This window comes from Rhea americana, unplaced genomic scaffold, assembly GCF_003343005.1.
Source record: "Rhea americana isolate MKP2758 unplaced genomic scaffold, rheAme1 scaffold_195, whole genome shotgun sequence".
Taxonomy (NCBI): Eukaryota; Metazoa; Chordata; class Aves; order Rheiformes; family Rheidae; genus Rhea; species Rhea americana.
In genome coordinates, this window is record NW_028186094.1 from 1,506,889 (window position 1) to 1,526,550 (window position 19,662).

The 19,662-nt window shown below is 41.9% G+C and overlaps 1 protein-coding gene across 1 annotated transcript; it reads left to right on the plus strand.

The window, feature by feature from the left end:
* Positions 1 to 16,873: 16,873 nt before the first annotated feature.
* Positions 16,874 to 18,010, plus strand: HTR1D (5-hydroxytryptamine receptor 1D). Its single transcript, XM_085303000.1, has one exon. It carries the CDS (start codon positions 16,874 to 16,876, stop codon positions 18,008 to 18,010), a length of 1,137 nt encoding a protein of 378 aa, XP_085159126.1.
* The last annotated feature ends 1,652 nt before the right edge of the window (positions 18,011 to 19,662 follow it).

Sequence of the window (19,662 nt, forward strand, 5' to 3'; positions counted from 1 at the left end):
TGTGGGTTTTGAAACAAACTGAGATATGCTCATAAAAATACTATTGGAAACTCTTCAACTTTCTAACTTGTATCTTCAGTAAGCAGCCTCAATTTGAAGAGGAAAAATGAAATCAGGTCATGTGAAAGTCAAATAAATGGAGGCAAGGAAGAGACTAAATAAAGCTGTATTTATGTCTTGCAGTTCAAGGAAAGGGCCCAGATCTCCTAAGGACATCCCTCAGATAGCACCAAATGGCTGCAAGCTTGAGCTATATTAATGTACAGCTACACCTGTGCCATGTCACAAGACCTGTAGGCCCAGACTGAGCACCATCAGAACACTTATGACTTTGTCACCTCTACTAACACAGCTACGATTTTTTTCTTAGTGGTAAACTGAAGAGTAAACACGTTTCAAAGGCTTCTTTATCTGTAGATCTGCTTGTCTTTCTGGTGCACTTTCATATTGTCTCTGGGCATATGCACAAATTCCCTCTATGCACCACCACCTCCCCCCAAAAAAGATAACACGTCTCAAAAAAGAACAGTTGCAATATTTTTCTAAGCAGGATATTTGATACAGGATATTAAATACAACAGTGATTTTGACCTTATAAAGCATGAGTAAAATGAGCTATTGCTGTTATTAGGCAAGAGAATGTCTGGGTGATCAGCGTCAGACAGAGAAGAAAAACGATTTTTTTTTCCTCTTTTTTTTTTTTTTTTGAAAATACCTGAAGACTAAGTTTGCACCCCAAAACTCTCTGTTTCTCACAAGTCAGTCTAATGAAGGCCATCAGCCAAAATCTTCATTTCCAAAAACCTTTTCTGTGAAGTATGAATGCTTGTGAAAAATATCTAACACCTCAGGAGCCCTGTAAGGGCAGAACAACGCATTTATAGCACACATTTTTCATGTGCTAGAAAGTAAGAGGAATCTGACCTGCAGTTATGGCATCTGAGTTCCCCAGTTCTCTTAAGCAGCTGACAGAACAACAATACCAGCCACACATTTGAGATCAGTTTGGATTGTCTGCTACAAAGGTCTGCAAGATTCCCAGGAAGTATTTCTTGCCCCGGAGGTGGAATTTATTCCTCGCTTGGTGATAGAAAAGCACCAACCTCTTTCCTTGCACTTTAAATTTCACTGAACACATTTCCACCCACAAAACAACACCCACATTGTTTGGAAAGGAAATAAACTGAGAGGCATCTTCTCTAGACTTTTAAAGAAAAGCTATTGTAAGCGCTGGTGTCTTGTTCCATCTCTATAGAATTCTGGAGGCTCTAAAGTTTTGCCACAGGTCCTCTCCCAGGCTGGAAGTGAAGTGATACTGTATGGAATGTGGGATTTTTTGCATAAAATTCATACCATGGTGGTGCAGTTTGAAAATACACCATTTCCCTTTCATTTGTAAGTGAGCTCCAGGCCAGAGGCTGCTAACTTTATGACTTATGCAACACAAAGCCTCTCCAGTTTTAAGAACATATTCCTCTGAAGACGAACTCTAGGCAGTAACAGACAGCTGGGCTTCCTAAGCTTTTGCCAGGAATATATCCTGGGCCTTGTACAGAATTCATTATATCAGGAACTTGTAATCATATTAGACACAGATCAGACTAAAGACTAAAGGAGGGAGGCTGAGATGAAGCCAGTAGGCTGGATCCTACCAGCTTTCTACTTAAAGCTTCTAAATTCCATTTGTGGAAAGGAGAATTGATGAAATGCTGCTGTCTCCATGTGTAGTCAGCTATTTTAGGTGTTAAATTTGGGACAAAACACTCTAAAATTTATAAAAAGAGCATAAAATTCCTTCTGAGGTTGACCTGGGGGCATCTAAAGTGAACTCCTACTCACAGTCACAAACTTCTTGAGTTAGGGGTGTCAATGACTCTCAGCCCATCACACTGAGACAAGATGGTGCAGATAGCAAAGCTTGACTACCAGCAGTGCTAAGTGTTCAAAAATCATGAGATTAGCCATTTCTGAAAATAATTCAATATGTAAATTGGCTGCCAGAGGGAAATGGAAACAGTCGGTTGGTAATGGCTAGATTAAAATCTATTTAGGGCCAAATGATGTGGCAAAGACATTGTGACTTTACCATTGCTGTTTCAAGACCTTGGATCTATGTGAATTGCTTTTATGTAAATTGTTTGTCTAACATATAAAAAAAGCTACTGCTTCTTCAGCTGGATTTAATACTCTGGATCTCTAAGCTTTGGATGCAGGAAGTCTACACTGCTAAGGGCATGCAAAGACATGGGGTGATGAGCCATAGATCCCATGCAAAGTGATACAAGTGTTCTCAGCAGCAGCCTGTCCATACCTATCCAGCAAAGCACTCAAATCATGTCTCTTTTGGGCCATGGGTGGTGCCTCCAACGCTTTAGGATATCACCATCATCTTGCTGGGGTTACTCCTGCTCCAACCACCTGAGATGATAACATGAGGGTCTATAACACTGCAGCTTGCCAGAGGGATGTTTCACAGTATGGCACAGGGGACAAGGCCCAGGCCTGTGCAGTTAAGTACTGCAAGGATTGCCCTGGAGGAGAGAGACAGGTAGCTACCTCCAGCCTCACCATTCCAGGGCAGAGAGGCCCCAGGAGCCAACCTCTGAGCCTGTGCTGCCTGAGGCAGGAGTAAGCATGGCAGCAGGCATGGACAGGGCACCCAGGGGCCAGAGTTACTTGGCAGCACAGAGACCTCCTCCTCACCACCCCAAATCCAGCCAAGATCCAGCAGAGCCAGCCCGGCCAGTCAGCATCCCCGGGACATCCCTCGGCCCGTGCGGCCCCAGCTRAGCATCCCTCTGCCTCGACGGCGCCGCCGCAGGGCTGAACGCGCCCCTCAGCCCGGCGCCGGGGCTGAGCCAGCCGCGCCGCCGCCGCCGGGGCCGCGTCCGGGTAGCAGCCGGGACCCCGCGGCGCGGCTCGGCGCGGCGGAGCGGAGAGGGACGCGGCGACGGCGGCGGCGGCGCGGGCGAGGTCGGTGCTATTTAGGGCGGGCGCTGCCACAGCGAGGCGCCGCCGGACGGGCGCGGGCTGCGGCGGGGCGAGGCGGCGCGGAGCGGCGCGGAGCGGAGCGGCAGGTGAGTGAGCGCTGGCCGCGGGGCCGATGCCACCGCGGTCTGGCCCGGCTTGGCCCGGCCCAGCCTGGCCCGGCTCGGCCCAACCCGACGCGGCTCGACCCGGCAGGGCGACGAGCGCCCGCGGAGCCGCGACTGAAGTTTGCTCCTACGCCGGGACCTCTCCCCGCCGCCCCTCTCCCCCCCAGGGCCGCGGCCCTGCTGCAGGGGAAGGGGCGCCCGGCGGTTCCCCGCTCCTGGGGGCGGGCCAGCCCCGCCACCCCGGCTCCCGAGGCCGCTGCATGAGGTGCGGGGCCCCGCGGGCCCGCTGGTGTCACGGGGAAGCAGGGAATTACCTAGGCAAAGCTCCCTCCTCAGAGTGCGTGTGCCAGCACCAGGGAAGAATTGAGAATCAAGCAGTGCTGGACGGTGGGAAATGCATGCATGTTTGTCTTTAAGGAAGGGCTTTTCTCTCAGAGGCAATTTTCAGTTTAAAATAAACTGCGTTTAGATATTGCAGATCTCTTTCCTAGGGTTACATGCTGATATTTGGTATATGATCTGCTTTGAAAATGTGATTTTGAGGTGAACTGCTCCAGGGCAAGGTTTAGGTGGCTGTGTCTGAGACTGGTCTCGCGATGGTTGTCTCAGTATTACTCCACATTGTCCTACTTTGTACCACAATTRACCCATCTCCCTAGCTTTTTCTTCGCACTTCCTTCAGGTATGATGCTGACCAAAAGTCACCTCCATTTGTGTGCTGGCACCAAGCCAGGAGCCCCCTTTATGAGCCTGTACCCCTGGAATCATCCTCACCCCTTGGTGCTAGAGCTGTCATGCTCATGTACCTACTTGGAGCTCACCTGGGATTTTCAGGGCAAAGCCACTGTTTTCTCAATGGATTGTCACCTTATGTCACATGTTATAAGAAATAATGCAACAACCTTTGGGATGAGTTTTTGTACTACAGCAAAGAGCAGGAGGTCTAGCAGAACTGTAAACCAGTCAAGGACAAGGACCACCAGCAAAGCCTTGTTGTCATGAGATGGTGCTGATTTTTCCGGACACCATGGACAGCAGTGCATGAGACGTGAACAAGGTCTTCAAGAATAAAGTTCCAGAAAGCTGGTCGCTTTCCCAACTGTAAGCCTGAGATAAACTCCAAAGAAGAAAGTAGTTTCACAAATCTAAGTGGACACCTGAGCTTGACGGCGGTGGGAAGGCACTTTTGCCAGTAATTGTAACTTGCTTATCACAGTACTGTTGTCAGCGGAGTGTTAAACAGGTTATTCTAGAAAATAATGTCTATGATCTATGCATTTTTTCAAGATAGATTGCTTTTGTTTGCCCTCCAAAGTTAAGACGGAATCATAACAAAGGACTTAGGCTGTGCATCATGCATAGCTCTGAAATACTAAAATGAACAAATATCAAACAAATTGACAGTCTAGTTTCTTTCACGTTGCCTTTAACATTTCTTTCTTTCTTCAGTTACAGAATGTCCTGTCTCCCTTGCAACTGATAGTCACCCCATGTATCACACTTTTTATGGTCTGTCAGGAGTTAAAAACTGAGCATGTGTAATGCAGAAATGCTTGAGTGAATGACAGAGAATAAGGAAATGAAAAAAATAAAACTGCTCTGTGATTTGCGTGATGCTGGTTTGCAGCTTTCTCAGAACTCTGTGAAGGATATTTTGTAAATTGAGACATGAAAATGCAGAGAAAGATTGTGAAGGGCCTGGATTCTTTTAATGCCTGACAAAGAAYAAGCATGATGGCAGTGCAGTGTCCTGACCTAAACACAGTACAAAAAGCAATGGCAAAGATAACTTTCTTCTTATATTTATATTGCAAGGCAACAGAGTCTTCTTGGAACCATTTGCAGAGCTAGAGTTGTCCTACAGCTCTGAGGGGAGCCATCCTGATATAAAAAGTCAGCATAAAACATTGAATGGTCTTTCTTCTGCCTTTTGAGCAAAAACTCATTTCTGCTTCCTTGGTGACGCATCTCAGGGATGCATTTAAAGAGACACACCCTTCAGAGTGCACATAAAATTATGAGTCCACCCTTTTTGATTCCCAAAGTTGCTGTGCATGAGTCATCTAAGATGTTCCTTCCGTGTCCTACGAACTCACTTCCTGCCCATCACTAACCCTATATGAGCACAGAGACATTGTGCTAAGGAGAAAATAGAAACTTTACCATCTTTGAGCTCATTCTAACTGAGGTGACTAAGAGAGTTGTATTCTAAACCAGAGGGAAAAATAAGCATCATCTGTACCATAAATACTATAACTCTTCAGTTTCTTGTTTGCTTCAGTTCCTGTATCTGAAGAGCTCTTAACTTACCCTATACTGGAACGCTACTTCATTGTGCCTTACAAATGTCCAGGAATAAAAGGAACAAGCATTGTACATCAGGGGACTTTGTATCTTAGAAACTGAATAAGAAGGCAAAGGCGTGTAGTGAGAGGTGAGGGCAGAGAATTAGTAGAAGTTTACACTGAGAAAGCCAGAGGCATGCGAAAAGAGCTGTTGGGGTTGATACAGAAACAACATCTATCTAGGGAACATTTTTGTACAGTGCTTCCTGCCCAGCATAGTCCTAGGAAGTACTCCTTCCTCCTGTTCATGCTCTGAAACAGTGATGACCAGGGATCCTGGTACACCAATGACATTCCTCCAGCTACAAGTGATGGTAACATTTCTTACCATCTGTGCTTGAAGGTAATAACAATTATCTTAATTCCTCTGACTTTGTGGAGTACCACAAAGCTGCGTCCTGAGCCTGTTCCACATATAGACTTAGATGTTCTGTAAAGCTTGTGCTCTCTTATGTTTTGGAACAGTTTGGACACTATCTCCCATAGACAAGCTGATGAAGTGCAGACTAGATAAGTGGACAGTGAGGTGGATTGAAAACTGGTTGAAGTGCCTGAACTGTGTGGCTCAGAGGGTTGTGATCCATGGCATGAAGTCCAGCTGGAGAACAATCACTAGAAGTGTCCCCTAGAGGTTGACACTGGGGCCAATACTGTTCAACTTATTTATCAGTCACCTGGATAATGGGACCAAATGCACCTTCAGCAAGTTTGCTGATGATACATAACTGGGAGGAGTGGCTGATACACCAAAGGGCTGTGCTGCCATTCAAAGGGACCTCAACAGGCTGGAGCAATGAGCAAAGAGGAATCTCATGAAGTTCAACAAAGGGTGCAGAGATGTACATCTGGGGAGAAATAATGCCATGCACCACCACAGGCTGGGGGACAAAGAAGTTGGAGAGCAGTTTTGCCGAGAAGGACCAGGGGTCCTGGTGGACAAGCTGAATATGGGCTATCAATGTATCCTCGTGGAAAAGGCAGCCAATGTATCCAGGGTTGCAACAGGAAGAATGTTGCCAGAAGGTCGAGGGAGGTGCTACTTCCCCTCTACTCAGCACTGGTGATGGCACACCTGGAGTACTCTGTCCAGTTTTGGACTTTCTAGGACAAGAGAGACATAGAGCTCCTGGAGTGAGTCCAGTGAAGAGCTGCTAAGATGATTAAGGAACTGGATCATCTCTTATATGAGCTGGGGCTTAGAGAGCTGAGACTGTTTAGTGTGCAGAAGAGAAGACTGAGAAGGAATCTTATCAATATTTATAAATATCTSAGGAGAGAGTGCAAAGAGGATGGAGCCACACTCTTTTCAGTGGTGCCCAGTGACAGAGCAAGAGGCAATGGGCACAAACTGAAACTCAGGAAATTCCATCTGAACTCAGAAACTACTTCTTTACTGTGAGGGTAGTTGAACACTGGAACCAGAGAGATCTCCTTGGAGATATTCAAAAGTCATCTAGGTAGGGTCCTGGGCAACCTGCCCTAGGTGATTCTGCTTCAGCAGGGGCGGGTGGAGCAGATGATCTCAAAAGGTCCCTTCCAAACCCAACTATTCTCTGATTCTGTGATTCTATGGGGAACAGACTATTCCTTCTCTGAACTTCARCTGTGTCCTTTCTAACCCAGACTATATATAGCTCTCCATACTATAGCTTTTCTGATGATTCCCACTGCTGTCCTCTGACCTCTTTCTATCTGGTCCATATTTTGCTCCAGACAAAGTGCCCAAAGCTAAACTTGTGGTTCTTATTTGACCATGCCTAAGGTGAATAGAGCAAGATCTATTCCAGGACCTGTTCCTAGTTATGCATCTACCAAGGTGTTTGCCGTTTTGCAGAGGGACGATGCTGCTGACATTGCTGGTAGGGCATGTTGATCCTATGCTCTGCAGAGCTGTTACCTAGCCAGTTGCTCTCAATCATATGTCAGGGCAGCTGCTCATTTGCCAAATCAAAAACCTTGCACTTGTTCTTTTTGAATTTAATCTTAATCTTGTTCTGTAGTATGCTGGAACCTCTCCAGTGTCATATTGCTGGAAGAAGCATGCCATCCACTTCATTAACCAAGTCATTGCTGAAAACAGTAGCAATTATTGGACCTCCCTGTTCCCATCACAGTAGAACTACAGTGTGTGTTGGATTCTGCATGTGTTTAGATAAATGTCTGTCTGCTCCCTGAGACATCTGGCTGTGTGCTCTAGACAAGTACATTCAGCCAACAATTGTTCCCAGTCTGTTCCGGAATTGCCTTCAGGAAGTGTAAGTCTAATGTCATATTGAATTTATTTGCTAGGTGGAGAAATGTTGGATTTAAGGGCAATATGTTGCCCTCTGAAGGTACTTTGTTCCCTACGTTAGGTATTGGTTACTCTGCATAAGCATCTGTGATGTCTGTAGTCAGGCAGATCAATCTCAACATCATAGTTTGTCTTTTCATGACTTGAGCATTTATTTAAGTGCATGTATTGGTATGTCGGCCAATACCTTCCAAGTCCATTGATAGACAAAGCTGTATGATTCTTTGTGGAAAAATTATCGTGAGATAATTCTTCTCGCTTTTGGCTTGAGAAGAGGGCAAGCAAGGACAAAATGGCTAAAGCATGAAGTTGAAACTTGGTGCATGTGGATTGCCCTGAGAAATCCCTGTGAACACTGTACCGTTGTGCTCAGAGATGAAATCTCATGGGAATGACTCAGCACACTGAAAGAAAGCATCAACAGTTGAGCTGCAGAGCACAGTGTAGTACTGAACTGAGCAAGAATGGTTTGTATGAGACCTGCAAGAACTTTTTCTTCTTTATATCTCTTTTTAGTTTTACCACTATAGATTCCAATTTTAAAAGGGTCAATGTTTGAGCACTTTGAATGCACTGGAGTTTTCTACAGTACTTAGCATTACCTACCTCCCATTGCTCCCATTGAATGAATGCTAATATTCTATTGACTTAAAAAATAGGGAATTAGAGCATCATTAAATACTTTGGAAAATCCCTGATTTTGAGAACACTCTAGAAGCACTGTCTGTAGGAAGCTGTAACAGTGATTTCCCCTCCCTTTCTAAATAGGCTCCATTTTTTGGGTTCTGATTTCCCTTCCTCATGTATGTCACTGCTTTCAAATTTCAGGTAGGGTTGATTTTTTTCTAAGGTAGGCGTTTAAATGGCTGAGTAAACTAGTCAATCTAGGCTTCCTTTTCAGGTACTGGAAAGAAATGGGCACAACCTAAAACAAGTTTCTGGGACAGGGAGGAAAAATAATCTCCATAAAAGGAACCTGAGACGATTAGCCACTGTTTAGATGTCAGACATGCCAGGTTAGCATCTTCTGTGGCAATCAGACCATCAAGGATAGAGTTAGTGTCATTGACTTGCCCAGAAGTCCCACTTCTCAGACTCTTGCATATGTCTGTATTACAGGGACAGGTCCAGGCCTGTTTGCAGGCCCAGATTCACTCCATGCCTGTGCTGTACAGGGATAAATCTGACAGACCTTTGATGAACCTCCCAGCATGATGGAGGGAAGACTTGACCCTACATTACCTCTTGACATGGGTTTATGTAACGTCATCTCTGTATGAGGGTGTGCTGGGCTTCATAGGTATATTCATTTGCTCAAATGAGTCAGTCACCTACATTTGAGCTAATTGTCTAAACTTCCTTTATAGTTGGAGGAGAGACATCATCATGGGGGAGGGGAGGGATATTCTTCACCTTACAAGTAATGATGCGCTCTTTTCTCATGTCAGATTACTTAGGTCAAGTGATTCACTGCCTTGTAGATAACTGCACACTACACATCTGTGATATGTACAGTTCAGTGGTATGAATCTCATCTGATGTGCTTAATCTCATGTCATACTGTGTTCCATCAGCCCTTACAATTCTATTTAATATGTGACATTGAATAATAATGGAAGAGGAAACATGAGAAAGAAAATAAATTATTGGGGATTTTGCATTGTGCAAATTTGACATTATAGACCTTAAGACTGAGAGAGTATAGCTAATGCTAGAACTAAATGCTATTTTTGCTCCTTCTAAGAAATTATTGGCAACATATAGAGAATTTTGTACTTCATCATTTAACAGTGTCATTGCTCACTAAATCCTTACTTTTCTCTTTGATAAATAAAATTCAGTTATAAGATGTAACAGCAGTTGTAAGTTGGCAATAAGAAATGGGTTGGATGTACATGTTGGCTGTGTATGTAGGCGAGAGATGCAGAATAGCGACACTTTTTTGAAAGATGAGCAAAAATAGAAATGGGGGGAGGAGGGAAGAGAACGAGATTAAGCATTGCCAGTATTTGCTTCCTAAAYAGAATTTAAACGTGCTTGCTTAGTTACGAATGGGAAATGTTTTGTAGGCAATTTAGTATATAGAGAGTACAGCTCTCTGTATCAGTGAGAGAAAATAAACACACCTGTTTTACTTCAGAATATCCGCAACAGTACAAGCAGTACAGACACAGCTGTGCTGCATGCACCATGTTACAGTGAATATATGAAGTGCCTTCTGTACTTTCCAAGCTTTTTCTTTAGAAATACGAACTCTTTTGTACCAGCTCCCTTTATAGACAATAAAGAAAGACACTCAGGCTGAAAAAGTCAATTTATGCAACCTGTTGCCTGCCTAGGGTGACCAGCTCTAACTAAATTTTAGATATCAAAGGAAAGTGAGATGAATCTTMCTTTAACTTTATTATTTACTTCTGATATGTCATTGAGGTAGAGGACAAAGAGAGGAAATTTTGAAAATGGCACTCATATTATTAACTTTGTGACCCATAGAAAATGTTCTATTATTGGAAATGGAAATAATACATCAATTTAGACAATATAATAATGCAAAGAAAAAAAATCCTAAGGAAAAACTTTAAAAACTTACATTTCATTATATTATGGTTAACACACTACAATGTTATTGGTCAACAGCTAATCTATACTTATGGTATGCAAGCTTTGTAATTTCACAATATTGGCTGGGCAACTGAGTAAGTGCACTGAACTCAGAAATGCTGATGAATGCATGTCACAGCAAAGATGGGTCAGGAAGATGCAAAGAAACTATGACTGGAGTGCAAGAGCTGTTTCTTGAAATATATTAATGTATTAAAAAATCACTTAGCGTTGATGCAAAATACACCTGACATCTGAAAAACATCTTCAATCATGGCCTAGCCAGTAATGCTACTCCCTAAAAGCATGAGAAATTCAGATACAGGTTCATGCTTCTATTGATTCATCTCAGCATCTGAAGGATATTTGATCTTTTATTCTGCTAACATAGGTACTTACATAAAAAGGAATGAAGGTCTTGTGGAAAATGTCAGAGTGCAATCAGTAAGTGGAAACCACTCCTCAAATGCACCAAGGTGTGGGTAGACCTGTAGATGTACGTGGGCGACCATGGGGAGTTTCTTTTTCCTCCTACCAGTTAAAGTGGTCTAGCACTCTAGAAACTTGAACTTTGTTCAGTCTTCCCTGGCTGGAATATGAGATCGTGGAGGGAATCAAACTGGAGATGTAGGAAACGTCCCTCTGCTGCATAAGTCAATGGGTGAGATCCGAGGAGCAAGGAGAGACTCAGCTTTAAGTGCTGAGTAACTTTACTGTGACCTTCAGGGTTGCCACTTCCTGCAAGTGCTTTTGGCTTTTCTGCCACAATCTGTGACTTCCAGCTTGGGCTCCTTGCTTGAGTGGAAAACAAATGAGCGATTGCACTCACTGCTCTCTCAGGGACAGCTTTTCTCAGGGCAATAGGGCTACTTTTGCTAGATGTCCCTTGTTAAACTGCATTCCTGCTGTGATAAAATTCACTGCTCGTGAAGAAAAGTGTTTTACTCTTAGTTGAGCTCATATGTCCACTGTTGAAATCGTTTCCTATCATATACTTTATATATCTATATTCAACATTGCCCTGCTTGCTTTTTCAAGTGTTACCTCTGAGTTCAAATGGCATGTTAACTTGTCCATAACATACAGCAAATAATCAGGCTCTCATTACGATTATCTCCCCCCAATTGCTTTTCTTCTTTATTGTGATGGAAATGTGGTAGTCTTTTTAGTGCAGACTGCTGCCTAATCCTACTTTATGGTGCAGAGTGCCTATGTGTTTTATTTATTTTCARATTTATTCTGTTTCATCTGTAGGTTTTTGTGAAATGTTATTCCTTCCTGTATGTATTCTGGGCAGCTTAATCCAAAACCAGAAAACAGGATTATGTTTACTTCCAGACCATGTGTAGTCCTTCATATTGATGCATGCAAACTTAATTACATTCCATTTTACAGACTTCTACAAGTCTTGACTTTTACACAGCTTCTGCATTTTCTGTAGCTCTTTTTTTGGTGAACRTATTGTGGCATTGCCTTCTTTTCCTCCTGGAATCTGCATTCTGAAAGGTTTTCATCTATGGACTGACCTATATCTTCTGATTTACGTCGTGATGTTTGAACAGGTCTTCTCTACAGTTTGGGTTCTAGTCACAAACTGGGACTCTACAGATACTCTATGCTTTATGCTTGAGTCAACTCTTCAAAATAGGCAATAAATTATTCAAAAATTTCTTCCTCTTTTTGAGTTCTCCTGTGAAACATATCTTTCAAAAGTATAATTCTTAGGAGTGCCATCTGGTGTTTGTCAGCTCATACAGAGATAGTCTTTTTCATGGGTCAAGATGCTGAAGCATAATAGAATAAGTCTGGTTTATTTAGGAAACATAGAGAATTCAATGTTTAAATGAAAAATTTGAATCAGTTACAAAAGGATTTGACAGCAATGAGATTATCAGTAGTTTCATGAAATTTAACTCTGTTCTTAGCCATTCATTTGCAATTCTCTTGGTTGCTACCCAGCTATAGAGTAGAGAATTATTTCTGGCAATTCAAAATGAAGCCTCTGAGACCCACCCAGGACATTCCCAGTAAACTGAATGGACATCTGATCCCATTCCACCAGTACTGCCATGCAGAATAGGGACTGAGATCTGTTCAGTGTGTGTAAGCTTAAATGCTTTGTTTTCTGTCGATACAAGCAGTATGTTTGAGGGCACTACCAAAATATCATTTTGGGGAGACACCACCTTATTTCAATCTCAGTCCTCAATCTAAGGGAGTGTACTGTTTTACAGTGTAAACTGATTATTACACAGTATGAAATTAAAGAAAGCATTGTTCAAATTGTTAAAAGATGTTTTATCTCGTTCCCTTCTCCCCCATTCTATCTGCTGAAATATTTTCATTTCACCATGTTTATTTTATTTATTGTATATATTGTTCACTTCAATCAAATGCAGATTTTCATGGGTACACCAAAGCGTTGTCTTTTCATCAGAGCACTGCCAGAAGCTGTTGTCAGCTGCCTCATAAAATTGCTATCTGCAAAAAATCCTCCTGTTCTTCAGAAGGGCAATCTCTTTCCCAGAAAGGGTGGGAATATGTCATGACTGCTTGTACACTCTGAATTGAGTATCTTCTTTGAAACATTCAGGGCATCTTGTTCTATCTGACACGGTCACAGTTATATGTGTTCAGTGTCCACAGGATGGCACTGTTTCACAATTATATTTTGGTGCCAATTAACCTTATGCAACAATCTTTCTACCTTGTCACGCTTCGGGCTACTTAGTATCATCTCTGACTTAACGAGGCTAAAGAGCATAACCTACTGCTTCTGTCTTGCTCTGCTGCTTTTATTACAAAGCCTAGTAACTGAAGCTGAAGTCTTTTCAAAAGTACCTGGTTTTAAGTAAGGACTCTGAACAAGGAATCGCCTCCTGATCAAAATGTGATCTCTTTTCACATTGAATCGGTGCCTAGCTTCATCTTCCAGACCCTGAACTGTGCTTTCTCTTTGTCTGCTAAGTTAAATAATATTGCACTGTCTTAAATTTACTCTCCAGTTAAATATTTTTTCCTATGGTGAAGATATTGGTTCTTATTATTGATAAACTAAAAAAAWTAGGTCCTTCCAATCTCTCCAGAATATCAAGGCACTATTAGAACTTTCTTAGCCTCCTGGAATTTCCTCGGAACCACTGAATGCATAAAAACAGGAGCTGAGCTAAAGGGCCTGCCCCTATTCAACTTTAAGTACTTTTGGTATATAAATTAGGAACATAGTCAACCCAGACCGTGTCTAAAGTTAAGGAGAGTTGGGCTGTTGCAGAGGGTGCTTYGGATTTCAGGAGGCCCTGCCTTTGGGAGTGCTCCACTGGCTATAGAAGAGGCTGTCATGCCTGTGCTGCTTGCTGATGCTGTGTTGTCACTGTCAAATAGCGTCGCTCCAGGGTCACTCTGCATCTTACTTCTTCATCATCTGCTTGCTGTTAGTTTGCCCCTATTCTCCCTTAGTGTAGATGGACTAGTTTCTTCCAAGGCCAAACCTGCATGCCATGCTGGAGATAGTAGTGTGGATAAATAAAACAAGATAAGTCTGGTTTCCTCTGCTCTATACTGTTTCTGAATGCTGTTGTAGCTAGCCTTGCCTGCAAGCATCCAACACAGTTTGCCCTGAGCTATGCATTGTGTGATTGTACATGATGTGCTGTGAAAATCTTACAGTGGTAGGCTGTGACATCACCTTTAATCCATTTCAGGCACTGAACAGAAAAAGCAGCCACAGCCTATGGTGAAAGGCACCAGGTGGAGCCCAAGAAGAGATGGGCCAAGGACAGTGCTATTGCAGCCAACCCATCTGAGAGGAGTTTGGTCTTGGGAAGTGTGGATGAAAACTTACTGAGCTGTGCCTGGTGGGGGCCAGAGATAGTACATGGGCTGATGCCTTCAGCACTGCAGAGGTAACTTTATGAATGCAGTTGAGGGCCTACAACTGTATGGATCATAAATTGCAAATAATGAAAACAATAATATTATCTAGAGGTGATAACACATTCAGTTGCTACTCAGTATGCCTCTTTTATGCTCTGGGTATCATACAAGCCTTGTCTAGGCAACACATCCTATTGGCAGATTGTTTTCAGCTGAATATGTTGAAAGATCTCTTCATCACTTTGGAATCAAAGTATTTTGAGAGTGTGTATCTTGTAAATGTTCTTTTTTTCCTTAATATACAACTGAATCTGATTTTGCATTTGACTTTATTAAGTTTGATTTAATGACTATATGATCTTTAATGTTATTCTTCCTAAATTTGTCTAGTTTAAGAAAACTAATTATTTTCTTTTTCTGTTTTTTCTACAGGAAAATCATTTGTCTCTTTAGGAATTTTTCCTAATTGAGTAGAAAGCAGGTAAGTGGAACCTTTATTTCTGGGCAAAATGAGCAGTAACAAATCTTCATTATGAGATGGTGCACTGACAAAGAGATCTGATGAAACTCAAGATTGATAGAAAAAAGGTATCAACTGGAGTGTTCTATCTCTGCTTACAACCCCCTCTGTACTTGGCAACTGCAGGACAGCTAATGTTATGCCAACTTKTAAAAATAATTCCAAGGAGATCTGGGCACTACTTATTCATAAACTATATGTCTGTACTTGGCCAGTTTGTAGAAACTATAATAAACATCAGTATTACTGTGCGCATAGTAAATATGATGTCTTGAGAAACAGTCAAAATGGCTTTTGTAAAGGTAAGTTATGCCTCACAAGTCTGTTGAAGTTATTAGGAAAAACTGATGAGTATATGGATTGGGTGAAGTCCAACTGATGTAATTTACTTTTGACAAGGCCCTTTGCCAGACACTCTTAAAGAAAGTTAAGAAGGCCCACGCTATCCAACATATTAAGTGATCTGGAAAATATATGAATAGTAAGGTGATGGTATCTGCTGATGAGACAAAGCTCTTTGGGGTAGTAAAGATAGTGAATGACTGGGCAGACTTGCAGAGAGCCTTGTGACTAGCTAGAAAAATGAGAGAAGAAATTCAGTACAGATAGATGCAAAAAGTGAGCAAATAAGAAAAAATGCTGATATTACCAAAAGGGTAATATCAGGGCAACAGGAATGATTGGAAGTATGGACTGACTTCCAGATACTAAACAATTGAATGGACAAGAAGTAACAATATGGGAGAGAGCTATAAAATGCATGGTTGCCTGAAGAAAATGGATAGGGATGATTCTTCTTTGTGTCTTTAAAACAAGGACAACACATCAGATGCAGTGAAGCTACACCACTTAYGATCGTAAGAGGTGTTTCTCTGTGATGGTTGAAGAAGGCCTGCCTGGGCAACCATGATCTTGGAGAAGTTCAGCCTCTCTCTTTTTAGCCCTCAGAGCATACTTCAAGCTCATTCAAAATCCATATTCTGAGTCTCTTTCATGAAAGAATGGGTTTGCATTATGTAAGTGATGTTCTGTTACTTGGGTGTAGATCTGACTTAAGATTTCAARGTAATCTTTCTTAGAATGTTCTATTTAGATTTATAAGAATTTCAGGTTATATTAAGTGAGTCTAAAGAAACATATAGAATGATTGTGGTTTGTATAGTGCTGTGAAACACTGATCTAAAACTGATAGCTCAACTTCCACATTACTTGTATCATCATTCTAGACTAACACACTCGCTTTCTTTCTCCAGATCCCATTAACCAGTAACCAGCCATATCCTTCCTCTTTTGAGGGAATCACCACTCCACAAGTCATTACAATCATTCACTGTTTGCATAATCAAGAACATCTCAGTATTTGGAACATTCTGTGATCTTCAGCACCAGAGCATTGAATTCTGGTAACCAAAACTTGATTCCAGCATTTGAAGACTGGATTCCAGCATTTGTGCATTGAAGAGAAAGTCAGAATGGTCTGGATGAATAAATGAAAACAAAGCTCTGCACTGTTCACAAAGAAGGCCTTGACTTTAAATCTGGCAGAAATTATGTTTACAGTAGGAATCCAGACAGTATTGTATTATATCTTGGGTACTCTACTAATAGAGTCCCTCAAATAACAAAAATGTGACATTGAGCTACTAGAGTGGAAGAGAAAATAATCCTGAGGATAGCTTTGTCCCAAATGTTGGGGCATCGATTACATGCCCAGGCGTTTCTGTTTTGGTCTCTCACTCTTCAGTACTGATTTATGGAACTTTGCAGAAGATCAGTACAAAAAGGAGGTGTGAGGAGAAGATAATAAGGAATGAGTTTCTCTTCAGGTACATTAGACATTGTACGATAAAAATAAAAAATACCTACATTCCCACCACTTACACTACCTTCTGTATTGTCATATGCCAGGATCATGTTTGGATGATTATGTTAACATTTTGCTTTATAACAATGGCCTCAAATAAGATGCGATGGAAATACTAGCTTTGGAGAGTACCTCATGTACTGTTCAAGCTCTTTTTTTGCAAGGAGTTAGTATTTCTTTAGTGTTGAACTCTAATACAAAAAGTTCTGCTTCAGCAAAATGTGAACATCCTTCTTTATTGTTGTGGGAAGATTACATTGGGAAGTGAAATTAGAGCAGAGAATGACTCAGTATAACCATTCAGCAGAGCTCTCTCTCCAGAGCTCAGCAAATAAGTCATTAAATTTCACTGAAAGACCACTGGATTTGGATGAAAGGACACTATTAGGGCTGAAGATTTCACTATCAGCCCTTCTGTCTGTTATAACTTTGGCAACGATCCTTGCAAACGTTTTTGTCATTATTACAATTTTTCTGACTAGAAAGCTCCACACACCTGCAAATTACCTCATTGGTTCCTTGGCAGTGACTGATCTTTTAGTCTCTGTCCTAGTGATGCCCATCAGTATTGCTTACACTGTCACTCACACATGGGCCTTTGGCCAAGTGTTGTGTGATATCTGGTTATCATCTGACATCACGTGCTGCACAGCGTCAATCTTACACCTCTGTGTTATTGCCCTGGACAGATACTGGGCTATCACAGATGCTTTGGAATATGCCAAACGCCGGACTACTGGCCGAGCAGCACTCATGATAGCTGTGGTCTGGATGATCTCTATTAGTATTTCTGTGCCACCACTTTTCTGGAGGCAAGGGAAAGCTCATGAAGAAATTGCAAAGTGCACTGTGAATACAGATCAGATTCCCTACACAATTTACTCCACCTGTGGAGCTTTCTATATCCCAACTGTGCTCCTTGTAATATTGTATGGTAGAATTTATGTAGCAGCTCGATCTAGGATTCTGAAGCCACCTTCATTATATGGAAAACGATTTACTACTGCACACCTGATTACTGGCTCTACTGGGTCTTCTCTCTGCTCCATTAACTCTAGTCTGCATGAAGGGCATTCTCATTCAGGTGGATCTCCAATATTTATCAACCATGTTAAAATAAAACTTGCAGATAGCGTCCTGGAAAGGAAAAGAATTTCTGCTGCAAGAGAAAGGAAAGCCACCAAAACTCTAGGCGTTATTCTGGGAGCTTTCATTTTCTGCTGGTTGCCATTTTTTGTCATTTCTCTTGTCCTGCCAATCTGTCAGGATGCTTGTTGGTTTCATCCTATCCTACTGGACTTTTTTACATGGTTAGGTTACTTAAACTCACTGATCAATCCAGTCATTTACACAGCTTTTAATGAAGAATTTAAACAGGCTTTCCAAAAACTAATACATTTCAAAAAGTGCTCGTCTTGATCCTCTCCTGTTGTTATTGACTCCTGTACAATCTCACAGCCTACTCAGAGACTTTCTGTACCTTTATTCCTGAAGTAAGGAGTGGTAACTGCCATCTCTGCTGCTGGCCTGTGTTGTGCATGTAACTAGGAACTTCTTGCCAATTTGATACTTTCTGTCTGGAATTCTGTGTCCCATAGTAGAATTTGCCTATGGTCTCTGCAATGATCCTTTGTGTATGTAAGATCAAAACATGAAGTAGGCTTTGTAACAAGTGAAAGAACCAGAAAGCTGGGTTTGTATTGCCCAGTTCTGCCATGCCTTTGTAACCTGATGGGAGGAGAATGTGTGCATATTTGCAGGACTTCAGTATTTCTGGTGTATACTGTTAGCAATTTATGTAGGCAGAGAACATTTCTGGAGAACAGGATCTGATGCCTACGTTTTCTATGGCAATTGAAATTGATAAAATGAGTAACTTTTTCAGAAGTTGTGTGACACAATCTGACTATAAGCAACAGGGCACAAAGACATAACAGATATCTCCAGAAAGAAGACTGTTTATTTGAAATTATTTTTACACATTCTATTATGAATAGAATAGCCAGTGMAGAAATATTACAAAATAAATAGCATGAAAATTATTGAAAATTACCTTGATCTTATATTTCTGTTATTTGATTTTTTTTGCGTGCACAACCTGAAACAGGCAAACATGTTTAGTGTCTTTGTGGAGTGACAGGCACCTTGGAATGGAACCTAAAGAAGCACAGCTTCCTTCTTTGGTTCTGGTGCAAGTTTCTTCCATAACCATTAGAAAAGTGAATTAGAGAGAAGTCAGCAGATATAGCTGTACACTGCTGTATCTAGTCCATGGGCACCCAGGCACTCAGTATGGGATCAGGTAAGTGCCAAAGAATGAGACGATAAAAACACATTTTTTCAGTCTTCCGTGAGAAATTAGAATCGTCACATGAGATGCAGAAACTGTGAACCTCTGAGAAAAGATTGAAAGAACTGGGAGACTGAAGGCTGAGGTAAGAAAATAGTGTTCAGATAGATAAAAGAGAACTGTCAAGAGGAAAGGAATAATCTGTTCTCTCCATTCATAGACAGTAAGACAAGAAACCAGGGACTTACAGAGGGGAGAATTAAGTGAATATCAGTAGCAACTTTCATAGTAAGGTTGTTAGGGTGGATATGGAGTTACTGTCTCTGGAAGTCTTTAAGAACTAGTCAGACAAACATCTGTCAGAAATCACAATGTCAAGATCCTCGTCTTTGGCAAGGATAGCCCAGATTGCTCTCAGCCTTCTTTGCTGCCAAGGTACACTGCAGGATCATGTTCAGCTTGCTGTCTATAAGAACCCCCAGGTCCCATCCAGCAGAGCTGCTACTCAGCCAGTCAATAGTCAGTCTGTATCATTGCAATGGACTCTTCCTTCCCAGGTGCAGGATTTTGCATTTGTCCTTTGTTGCATTTCATAAAGTTCCTGCCATCCTATTCCTCCAGTCTGTCTAGGTCCCTCTGAATGGTGGCCCTGCCCCTGCCCTGGAGTGTATGGACTGGTCCCCCAAGTTCAGTTTCATCTGTAAACTTGACAGGAGTGCAGTCTATCACATCCTTCAGATCATTGATAAAGATGTTAAACAGGACAAGTCCCAGGATATAC